The 12,550-nt window shown below is 44.1% G+C and overlaps 1 protein-coding gene across 1 annotated transcript in view; it reads right to left on the bottom strand.

Moving 5' to 3' along the window:
• LOC139266154 (interleukin-13 receptor subunit alpha-2-like) overlaps positions 1–11,948 on the bottom strand; it is a 29,532-nt gene extending 17,584 nt beyond the window's left edge. Inside the window, exons 1-3 of the mRNA XM_070883998.1 lie at positions 11,895–11,948; positions 3,095–3,220; positions 2,826–2,977 (exon numbers count right to left, since the gene is read on the bottom strand). Of these exons, the coding sequence (XP_070740099.1) occupies positions 2,826–2,977; positions 3,095–3,173 (231 nt within the window). The 5' untranslated portion in view covers positions 3,174–3,220; positions 11,895–11,948. The remainder of the gene's footprint in view (positions 1–2,825; positions 2,978–3,094; positions 3,221–11,894) is intronic.
• Between the last annotated feature and the right edge of the window lie 602 nt (positions 11,949–12,550).

Here is a 12,550-nt window from a genome sequence, read left to right on the forward strand (position 1 = left end):
GCCGCTGCTGTTCATGTTGGGCGAACCAACCTCTACCTTGCTAAGGCTGAATACCAACTCTCTGACACCTCCTCATGAAGCCATTGTTTCCCAGACGGTCACTCACCTCATTTCCTCTGGAGATCTTCCCTCCATGGGCCTCCAACCTCAGAGTCCCCCAACCCCACACAGCCCGCTTCTACCTCCTTCTCAAGATCCACAAACAGGACTGCTCTGGTCGACCCACCATTTCAGCCTGTTTTTGCCCCACAAAACTGATTTCTTCCCATCTCGACTGTTTTTTTCTCTCCTTGTCCAATCAGCGACTCTTCTGATGCTCTCCGCCACTTTAGCAGTTTTCAGTTTTCTGGCTCTAACCGTCTCCTTTTCACCATGGATATCCAATACCTCCACATTTCCATCCTGCACCAGGATGGCCTGAATGCGCTCCGCTTCTTCCATGAACATAGACCCAACTAGCATCCACCCACCACCACTGTTCTCCGCCTGGCTGAACTTGTTCTCACATTGAACAACTTTGCCTTTCAAACCAATCACTTCCTCCATAAAAGGGTGTTTGCTATGGGAACCTGTTTGGGTCCCAGCCATGCCTGCCTTTCTATGAGATATGTGGAATATTTTTTTGTTCCTGTTCTACAGGTCCCTTCCTTCACCTCTTTTTCTGGTACATTGATGACTATCGGTGCCATTTCCTGATCTCGTAACGAACTGGAAAATGTAATCAACTTTGTTTCCAATTTCCACCCTCCCTCGCCTTCACATGGTCCATCTCTGACTCTTCCCTTCCTTGATTCTTTGTCTCGATTTCTGAGGATATGTTCCTGAAAAGTGGGTCACCATAAGCCCACTGACTCCCACAGCTAGCTTGACTACATTTTCTGTAAGGACTCTATTCCATTCTCCCAGTTTCTCTGTTTCTGTTACATCTGTTCAGACAATGCCACCTTTCGTACCATTGCTTCTGATAAGTCTTCCTTGTTCCTCAACCGAAGATTCACCTGCACCGTGTTTGACAAGGCCCTTGACCATGTCTGTTCCATTCCATTCCCCACACTTCTGCTCTCATCCCTTCCCCTTGCTCCCAGAACCATGATAGGGTTCCCCTTGTCCTCACCATCCAACCCCACCAGTCTCCACATTCAACAGATCACCCTCCGACATTTCCACCTCCTCCAGTGTGATCCCACCATAAAACACATCTTCCCCCTCCCCTTCTAGCATTCTGCCAGGACCGTTTCCTCCACAACACCCTGGTCCACTTCTCTATCACCATCAACATCTTCCTGAGCAAGCACAGGAGATGCAACACCTATCCTTTTACCTCCTCCCTTCCCAATGTCCAGGGCCCCAAACACATCTTCCAGCTGAAACAGTGATTTTACTTGTACTTTTTGCTATTTAGTATACTGTATTTGCTGCTCACGATGTGGTCTCCTCCACATTGGGGAGACCAGATGCAGATTGGGTAACCGTGTTGCGGTACACCTTCATTCAATCCATAAGCGTGACCCCGAGTTTCCGGTCTCCAGTCATTTTAATTCCCTGCCCCACTCCCATTCTGACCTCTCTGTCCTGTGAGCCAACTCTCGATTAGAGAACTCTGTATTGACAGCAAAGGAGCGAATACAGAAGCAGGAAACCTTTTTTTATGGTGGGCAATGCGGAACTAGAAACAAAAATTACTTCAAATATAGTTTAAACCATCTGCCTTTTAATGTTTTGTTGTTCATTATCCAAGTCCTTTTTCCGATTATGTTTTCCACCACATCAAAATGGCTGGATTTTTCAAATTCATATACTTTTGCCAATTACATGATGCATTCAAAGTACTCTGATATTGCTGCGTGGCTTTCCATTCATTTCAAGATGTCATCAATTGTCCAAAAAGATTAAAACAACTGGCTTAGCTTCCTATCCAAGTTATAATGTTGGACTGAATGAACAGAAAGATATTTTAGCTTTCCCAGGCACAAGTTTCATTAACCTCAGCTGGTCTTGGGAGAATAACAAAGGGAAGAAAAACTGATGAGGTCATTCCTGCGTACACTTCTCAAGGATGGTCTCAAAAATCAACCAACTAGAAAGAAAGACTTGGATTTATATAGCACCTTCCATGACCATCGGATGTCTCAAAGCATTTACAGACAATTAAGTACTTTTGGAGTGTAGCCACTCTTGTAATGTGGGAAAAACAGCAGCCAATTTGTGCACAGCAAGCTCCCACAAGCAGCAATGTGATAATGACCAGATACTCTGTTTTTGTTATGTTGATTGAGGGATAAATATTGGCCAAGACACCAGGGGTAACTCCCCTGCTCTTCTTCGAAATAGTGCCATGGGATCTTTTATATCCACCTGAGATGGCAGACAGGGCCTCGGTTTAAGGTCACATCCAAAAGACGTCACCTCCAACAGTGCAGCACTGCACTGGAGTATCAGCCTAGATTTATGTGCTTATGTGGGACTTGAACCCACAACCTTCTGACTCACAAGTGAGAGTGCTACCCACTGAGCCACAGCTGACACTGATGATCTCATCAATGGTATCTACAACACCTCTTGCTGGACTGGACAATCATATCCTCCTAACTGTACAGGGTAGTGCAAATGTGAGAAAATTACCTCAAAAAATTTATTTTAAACAGTTAAGACACAGAGGAAATGTCCGGCTGGTTGCCATTTCTTTTTAAACAAATCCTGATTTAGATCACTTTGGGTTTTCTACGCCGATCTAAGTTTACCTTCTTGTACATGGAAATAGTTACTGTATTTTAAAACTACATGTCTGAAAATGACATGCTTCATATTCAATGAGCTTCACTTACCTTACAATTTGTTGAATCAACGTTGCAATAATACAACATGTATCGGACCACACACACGTTCTTGCTGGTTAAACTGAGTGGAGCTTTCCAACGTATGTGAAGTGGACCTAGATGACCAGGGTCCGTCACCTGCAGCTCAGTAGGTGGATCAACTGAAACAAGACAACATCATTTTTAAAACAAAAAGAGGAATTCTGAAATCAAAAGATTTTGAAGAGTTACATAACACGTTTTAGTAAGTGTACAGCATCCCATTCTTGTGGTCGTACCTGATGTCAGCATCTCTGATATAACACTTGGCCATAAAAATATAGCAAGAAGAAAAACAGCAACACTGTTCAGATCCATGGTTCTAAGCTGGCTGATCGATGTTGTGCCCACAAGAACTCAATTACCTTGAAGAAGAAAAATATACATAAATCCATACACGATATAGCCAGTTAACTATGCAGTATACCACAAATTAGCTGTGTCAAGCCCATGTGGTGGCTGGTGTGCAACGGTCACCACACGTTAAAAAATGTCCATGCACAGGCATCTTCCACTCTTCAACATGTAGTTCGGGATCTGGAATATTAGGTCCTTCATTGAAACATCTGTGAACTCATCCATTTTTGGCATGGAAGCAAGTCATCGTCGTTTCGAGGGACCGCGTATGATGATGATGACTATGATGAGGTTGGGGACAGCATCAAACAAGAAATAAGGGATGTGTGCAATTTAGGTACAGCAGTTATCATGGGCGACTTTAATCTACATACTGATTGGGCTAACCAAACTGGTAGCAATGCGGTGGAGGAGGATTTCCTGGAGTGTATTAGGGATGGTTTTCTCGACCAATATGTCGAGGAACCAACTAGAGAGCTTGTCATCCTAGATTGGATGATGTGTACTGAGAAGAGACTAATTAGCAAACTTATTGTGCGAGGCCCCTTGGGGAAGAGTGACCATAATATGGTAGAATTCTTTATTAAGATGGAGAGTGACACAGTTAATTCGGAAACTAGGATCCTGAACTTAAGGAAAGGTAACTTCGATGGTATGAGGCGTGAATTGGCTAGAATAGACTGACAAAGGATACTTAAAGGGTTGACAGTGGATACACAATGGCAAACATTTAAAGATCACATGGATGAACTTCAGCAATTGTACATCCCTGTCTGGAGTAAAAATAAAATGGGGATCAATCGTGGCTAACAAGGGAAATTAAGGATAGTGTTAAAAACAAGGAAGAGGCATATAAATTGGCTAGAAAAAGCAACAAACCTGAGGACTTGGAGAAATTTAGAATTCAACAGAGGAGGACTAAGGGATTAATTAAGAGGGGGAAGATAGAATACGAGAGGAAGCTTGCAGGGAACATAAAAAACTGACTGCAAAAGCTTCTATAAATATGTGAAGAGAAAAAGATCAGTGAAGACAAACGTAGGTCCCTTGCAATCAGATTCAGGTGAATTTATAATGGGGAACAAGGAAATGGCAGACCAATTGAACAAATACTTCGGCTCTGTCTTCATAAAGGAAGACACAAATAACCTTCCGAATGTACTAGGGGACAGTGAGTCTAGTGAGAAGGAGGAACTGAAGGATATCCTTATAAAGCAGGAAATTGTGTTAGGGAAATTGATGGGATTGAAGGTTGATAAATCCCCGGGTCCTGATAGTCTGCATCCCAGAGTACTTAAGGACATGGCCCTAGAAATAGTGGATGCATCGGTGATCATTTTCCAACAGTCTATCGACTTTGGATCAGTTCCTATGGACTGGAGGGTAGCTAATGTAACACCACTTTATAAAAAAGGAGGGAGAGAGAAAACGGGTAATTATAGACCGGTTAGCCTGACATCAGTAGTGGGGAAAATGTTGGAATCAATCATTAAGGATGAAATAGCAGCGCATTTGGAAAGCAGTGACAGGATCGGTCCAAGTCAGCTTGGATTTATGCAAGGGAAATCATGCTTGACGAATCTTCTGGAATTTTTTGAGGATGTAACTAGCAGAGTGGACAAGGGAGAACCAGTGGATGTGGTGTTTTTGGACTTTCAAAAGGCTTTTGACAAGATCCCGCACAAGAGATTGGTGTGCAAAATCAAAGCACATGGTATTGGGGGTAATGTATTGACGTGGATAGAGAACTGGTTGGCAGACAGGAAGCAGAGAGTCGGGATAAACGGGTCCTTTTCAGAATGGCAGGCAGTGACTAGTGGAGTGCCGCAGGGACCCCAGCTCTTTACAATATACATTAACGATTTAGATGAAGGAATTGAGTGCAATATCTCCAAGTTTGTAGATGACACTAAACTGGGTGGCAATGTGAGCTGTGAGGACACTAAGAGGCTGCAGGGTGACTTGGACAGGTTAGGTGAGTGGGTAAATGCATGGCAGATGCAGTATAATGTGGATAAGTGTGAGGTTATCCATTTTGGAAGCAAAAACACGAAGGCAGATTATTATCTGAATGGTGGCAGATTAGGAAAAGGGGAGGTGCAACGAGACCTGGGTGTCATGGTTCATCAGTCATTGAAAGTTGGTATGCAGGTACAGCAGGCGGTGAAGGCGGCAAATGGTATGTTGGCCTTCATAGCTAGGGGATTTGAGTATAGGAGCAGGGAGGTCTTACTGCAGTTGTACAGGGCCTTGGTGAGGCCTCACCTGGAATATTGTGTTCAGTTTTGGGCTGCTAATCTGAGGAAGGACGTTCTTGCTATTGAGGGAGTGCAGCAAAGGTTCACCAGACTGATTCCAGGGATGGCTGGACTGACATATGAGGAGAGACTGGATCAACTGGGCCTGTATTCACTGGAGTTTAGAAGGATGAGAGGGGATCTTATAGAAACGTATAAGATTCTGACAGGACTGGACAGGTTAGATGCGGGAAGAATGTTCCCGATGTTGGGGAAGTCCAGAACCAGGGGACATAGTCTTAGGATAAGGGGTAGGCCATTTATGAATGAGATGAGGAGAAACTTCTTCACTCATAGTTGTTAACCTGTGGAATTGCCTGCTGCAGAGAGTTGTTGATGCCAGTTCATTGGATATATTCAAGAGGGAGTTAGATATGGCCCTTATGGCTAAATAGATCAAGGGGTATGGAGAGAAAGCAGGAAAGGGGTACTGAGGGAATGATCAGCCATGATCTTATTGAATGGTGGTGCAGGCTCGAAGGACCGAATGGCCTACTCCCACACCTATTTTCTATGTTTCTATTCCACAATTAGATATGGCTAGATTCAACTATCCATTCCCAATTTACACATGAGTTACATAGCAACATGCTGCAATCTTTATTATTAAACAGTAAAACATTAAAATATTACAAAAATAGTATTTAGGATTGTTTATACAATTGTGCAATGTGAAATGGGCATTATAAAAATCTGTACCAAGCTCTTGCACACATACCAGTTCTCCCATTTTCAAACATACCTTTATATTACAATATGGAGATGGAAAATGGATAATTAAGGAATGCAAATATTATTGACTTACTCACTACTATTCCTATATCTCATATCTTAGTGCTTGTGCTTGTTTGGGACTTCTGCCTGCAATTGGAAATACAATCATCTCCAAGCATGTTCATGCCATCAGCTCAAAGCATTATACGCCAGAAAACTGCAATTCCAATCATATGGCCCAAGTTTCCGGTTCTGGCGAAAACGGCGCACCTCCGAGCCTTACGTGACCTGCCTGGGCTCGAAAGTGCGCCGGAATGTTCCCGAGCAATTCTCCGATCCTCCTGGAGCGTGGCGTGGCGCGGCGCAGCGTAGTCTCCCTGGGGCGGACCAAGCCTATCGCAGTCTGCAGGGGGGCAGGGCTAAGCTCCTGCGTGTCTTTCACAGCCGGCTTCCTTGTGCGTGCGCATTACAATGTGTGTGCATGCGCAATGAGACCTCGACCTTGGCAATCGCCCATTTAAAGGGAGAACGTGGCACTCATTTAAAGCTAGCTGGGATTTTTGGTTGCAGGTAGGAAAAGGATTAAACATTATTTTATTGATTCTTGTGCAAAGGAGTGCTGCAAAGATGCTGCATAGCTGCAACCAAGGACATTTAAAGGGAGAACGTGGCACTCTGTTACAGCGAGCTGAGAGATTTTTGGGTGCAGGAAGGGAAGGAGTGAAAAGTCTCAAGTGATTCTTGGAGTGCAAAGGAGTGCTGCACACATGCATGCAAGGAAAGGACTGTGTTTTTTAAAATCACTGAGTGGAAATTCAGTACCTGTACAGCAATGCAAGAACATGCAGCGAGAACGAAGAACTTCTTGCATGATGAAGTCGAGACACTCGTTAATGTCATTGAGGATAGATGGCAGGAGCTGGACACCAGCAACAGAGGCCGCACTCAAAGAAATCAAGAAACGCTGGGACCTAGTTGCAGACGAATACTGCACAATGGTGAATACCAGGAGATCTGGAGCCCAGTGTAAAAAGAAATGGCAGGACCTTGGTCAAGTCATTAGTGTAAGTAATATCATCCTTTTCTCAATGGAATTGCAATTGTAAATGTGACCAGCTGTATATGTCTCACCCGGCAGAAAGGCACCCTCTCTAAAAAGTTATATTTTCATCATTGCAGAAGAAATTGGCTCACAACAAAAGGGAAAAAACACGAACAGGAGGAGGCCTGCCAAATCTGCACCAACTTGGAACAGAGGGTCGCTACCAAGATGAGTCGTGCCTGGAGAAAGGCAATCAGTGATGCACAAACTGGGCCCACACACTTGGGAGAGGGTAAGTCTTGAAAATGCATTGTGACCCTTCAAATCATCCTGCTGCCTAGCCTGCTATGTGCGTGGCTATCCATGTCACCCATCCTGCCCACTCCTGTGCTGCTAACCATTTGACTGTTCGGTTATATTTTGCAGAACATGATGTCAATCCAGAAGATTCAGAGGAAGAGTCGGATGCGTGCGATCAAGACCAAGGCGGTGGGAGGGAGGATGAGATCATGGATGTTTGTTCAGGGAAGAATGTCGATCGTAATATGGATCAGTCCATAGTGCAGGGCCTCACTATCCCAGAGAATACCATGAGTTCTCCTCCAACATTCCACTCCTTCATCCACCCCCCCATCCTTTCGTGGCGCTTTAAGTTCTGATGCGACATTTCATCGTCTCCTCACATACCCATCCGAGCTTAGTGATCTATGTTCTGGTAAGACGTTCCGTGGTTTCACATCCTTCGAGATTGAGAGTCATAGTGGTGATGGTGGAATGCAGCTTGTAGCACCCAGGGCCCCATTATCAGAGTTAGAGGGTGACAGTGGTGGTGGCAGAATGCAGCATTGGACATCCAGGGGCCTCATTATCAGAGGTAGAGGGTCACGGTGGTGGAGGTAGAATGCAGTGTGTAACACCCAGGGCCCCACTGTCAGAGGAAGCGGGTCCCAGTGGTGGTGGTGGTGGTGGTGGTGGAATGCAGTGTGGAACACCCAGGGCCCCATCGTCCCACCCTGTGCCTCGCACTGGAGTGGTGCCGTGAGGCAGAGTCAGGGGAGAGGAAGCAGAACCCGAGTAGGCTCTCCCGAGATGCAGCGTTCAACAAATGTGCTTGACGTTATTGCATTGGGTGTGGAGGGCAATGACCTTACCCATTCACTCGAGGGCACCATCAGAGAGGTTGGTGATGAGTTGACAGCACTGTCTGGGCAAATAGCAGTTATGCCACATGAACTGAGTGCGGGAATCGCAGGGGCAGCACAAATGCTAGCAGAGGCCATCAGGCAGTTAGCTGCTGCAATAAGCGCACACCTCCCGGCCAATCAAATGTCCCTCCCACTGCAATCCCAGTATCAGCCTCTGTAGAGATCCAAGCTGGGACCCCTCTCTCTCCCACCCCATCCTCTCTCTGCCCCTACACCTCCTCATCCCTTCTCTTCCCCTACACCTCCCCCCCTCATGAGGCAGTGCACATGCACCGAGATGTGGATGAGAGCTGGGTGCAGCCTTTCTTTGCTGTTGGTGTTGATGTAGTAGATTTGATGCCACTGTTGTAACTGTTTTCAAATTGAAATTGTGTACTAAGTTTTGTAACTTTACAAGTATATAAGTGATCTTAGAATTTTTAAGTGATCTTAAGTTGTTTAAATGTATTGCATTAAAAGTTATCTTAAGGTTTTTCAGTGATTTTGTTCACAAATTGAAATTATTTACTAAGTTTTCTAACTTTAAAACTATAAGTTTTTGGGGTTGTTCAGTGATCGGAAAGAGTCATATCAAATTTGATACAAAAATGATTTTATTGCAGTTAAGTAATGTACATTGTAAAGATTTCAATGAAATACATTGTACATTGAAACTGAATCATGACAAGAATGCTTTTATTATTATTGCACTAAAGTAAAGTACATTGTTAATGTTTCAATAAAGTTTATTACTTCACATTACAACTGATTCATGGTCCATTATCATACCAAACTCAACATTTAGGAACACCTGCAAAAGATCAACATTCCTCACCCCTTCAGTCATGCCTGCCTCCTGCACCTAGCCATGACCGAGGGGCGTGCTGGTGTGGTGTGTCGTGGCATAGAAACATAGAAAATAGGTGCAGGAGTAGGCCATTCGGCCCTTCAAGCCTGCACCGCCATTCAATGAGCTCATGGCTGAACATGCAACTTCAGTACCCCATTCCTGCTTTATCGCCATACCCCTTGATCCCCCGAGTAGTAAGGACTACATCTAACTCCTTTTTGAATATATTTAGTAAATTGGCCTCAACAACTTTCTGTGGTTGAGAATTCCACAGGTTCACCACCCTCTGGGTGAAGAAGTTTCTCCTCATCTCGGTCCTAAATGGCTTACCCCTTATCCTTAGACTGTGACCCCTGGTTCTGGACTTCCCCAACATTGGGAACATTCTTCCTGCATCTAACCTATCTAAACCCATCAGAATTTTAAACGTTTCTATGAGATCCCCTCTCATTCTTTTGAACTCCAGTGACTACAAGCCCACTTGATCCAGTTTTTCTTGATATATGTCAGTCGCGCCATTCCAGGAATCAATCTGGTGAACCTTCGCTGCACTCCCTCAATAGCAAGAATGTCCTTCCTCAAGTTAGGAGACCAAAACTGTACACAATACTCCAGGTGTGGCCTCACCAAGGCCCTGCACAACTAGTAACACCTCCCTGCTCCTGTACTCAAATCCCCTTGCTATGAAGGCCAACATGCCATTTGCTTTCTTAACCGCCTGCTGTACCTGCATGCCAACCTTCAATGACTGATGTACCATGACACCCAGGTCTCGTTGCACCTCCCCTTTTCCTAATCTGTCACCATTCAAGAGTGCTGCTGGGGGTGTGGGAGACAATGGTGGGTTAGGGTGGCTTACAACACGTTCTTTAACAGTCAGTCCCTGACAGAGGCACAATTAGTTTTACAAATGAGGTGAGTCATTCAAGTAATAGGTTGGACTAATGGGGTATGATGATTTCCAAAGGATCAAATTAGCCATAATTAGGTGATGTGCCTGCCTCAGCTGGGAGCCTACACTTGTTTATTTATAAAAAGAGAACCGACTATCCTCATTCAGCAGATATAATGCAAAATATCATCGAAAGAGGTTTTAGGCCATTTTAAGTGATGTGTTTAATGCTTCAGTCCTTTTTGTGTTTAATGCTTCCCACTCCCCGTCTCTGGCTGTGCCTGCACTGAGTTTAACTCTCGGTAAGGTTGTTCAGAACTTACAAAAGTGGGCACTTACTCCATTCTAAGTTAGTTTGGAGCAAGTTTTCACTGCCGAAACTTGCAAAACAGGTTCGAGTGGCTGGACACACCCCCTTTGGAAAAAAAAATACTTGAACTAAAACCAACCTAAACTAACTCACTAGAACTGAAGCAAAGTAAGTGCCGAGAATTGCAATTTCTAACATATACCAAACTAAACAAGTTGCTCCAAAAAAAATAGGAGCAACTCCACCCGAAACTTGGGCTCATTAAGGGACAGGAAATGCACTGATTTTGTATGTTTTGCTTAGAATTAATTTTTTTTTTGCGTGAACAATAATTTGGATATTATGGATGCATATCCCGGGTCTGAACATTGACAACATTCAATCTGGCATGGTATAAAATGGAGAATTGGTTAAACACGGTGGAGGAAGAGCTGCTAATTTTCTGAGCGAGCCTGCTGTACAAACAGCCCGATTTTCACCCCAGTGATCAGTATATCCAGCTGCGTTTGGGACACACGCTCTTTTCGCTCTGCAGCTCACACGAGAACTTTACACCGATAAAGTGCGAGTGCCAACACAACGAATATTCCAGCCGTCAGCTCTTTAACAAAAACAGACATTCACAATTCGATAGAAATAGTATAAATAGTAAAACGAACAAATTCTCCTTTCATGGGAGTAGTGCAACAATGCTTCGCACACCTGTGGGTACAGAGGCGTGAATAGGATCAGGGAGGTTTTGCTTAATTTTATAAACTGAATTAAACGTGTCTGGCAGGACTGAATACTAAGATTGTCTAGAAACTCAGCTTCCAGCCAAACGTGGGACAACGCCGCCAGTCAATTCCTTTCTCCGAGGCGACATGCAATAGTCCTTTCACCCTACATAACCCACCACAATCATTTTCTTTGAATGATAGAATTACATGGTACAGTACCAACAGTACGTGTTGGACAAACTGGAAACACCATCAATATACACCTAACTTTAAACAGCGGAGGCGCAAATATCGGACTGGAAAGTAATAAAGGATTTTTATTGGGCTTCAGAAATTGTTAGGAATATTTTAGGCTGATAAACTGGTGCATTCGACACACAAAGCAAGACAATGAGGGAAAAACGTGCTGATGCTAAGTGCCCGCTTATCTAAGTGATTCCTTAGAAGAAACATATACTGTGCATAATAAACTATAAAGGGGAAGAGTAGCCAGGGGAACATTGGTTTGTATCAAATTATGGACCCACATTCCATGTATATCTCATCAGAGACAGATAAACAAAAAAAAATCCTCACTATTCAAAAAAGGTATTAATACACTGCAGATCCACTGCTTTGACATTTCATTACACCCCAACTTGACTGATATCAAATAAAGAAAAAGAAAAACTTACGCTTATATAGCGCCTTTCACGACCACCGGACGTCTCAAAGCGCTTCACAACCAATTAAGTACTTTAAGATAACATATTTACAATTCAGACAACTATTGCACCGATTCTGCCTCAGGAATATATGGGTCAGAAAATAAAAGTAGCAATGAGGGCGCGAAACCACTAACATGCACAATGTGCCGGCTGTGTACTGGCGCCTCACCTTGTCTGCTGTTGGTGCAGCAATGCTGGCCCCTCTGCGCGCTGTCAGTCAGTCCATCTCACTGTACACACAGGACGTGACAGTTATGTGGGGCTCCCCGCCTCCCTGATTTTAACTTGAATTGCAATCCGTATCTCTCGTCAAGCCTAAAACTTCATCTGATCTCTTCCACTGATTTTAACGTAACTAGTTACGAAATGTATTAAGCGGTTTGGAAAGATTATCGCTTTATCAGGAGCATCAATTGTTCACCATCTTCCGCTGCTTTACAACATAGTCGATCTATTAACAACGGATTGTCCTAAAATCACCCCACTACCTTCCCTTCCCCAAAAAACACAGGAGCCTCCTACTGCAGCACTTTATATCGTCTCCCTTCAACCTTTAAAGGCAGTGATTCATTAGAGACAGCAGCCTCCAATGCCCTGCCTATCCTTAAGTAATTGAGCAACTC

Source organism: Pristiophorus japonicus, chromosome 6, assembly GCF_044704955.1.
Source record: "Pristiophorus japonicus isolate sPriJap1 chromosome 6, sPriJap1.hap1, whole genome shotgun sequence".
Classification (NCBI taxonomy): domain Eukaryota; kingdom Metazoa; phylum Chordata; class Chondrichthyes; family Pristiophoridae; genus Pristiophorus; species Pristiophorus japonicus.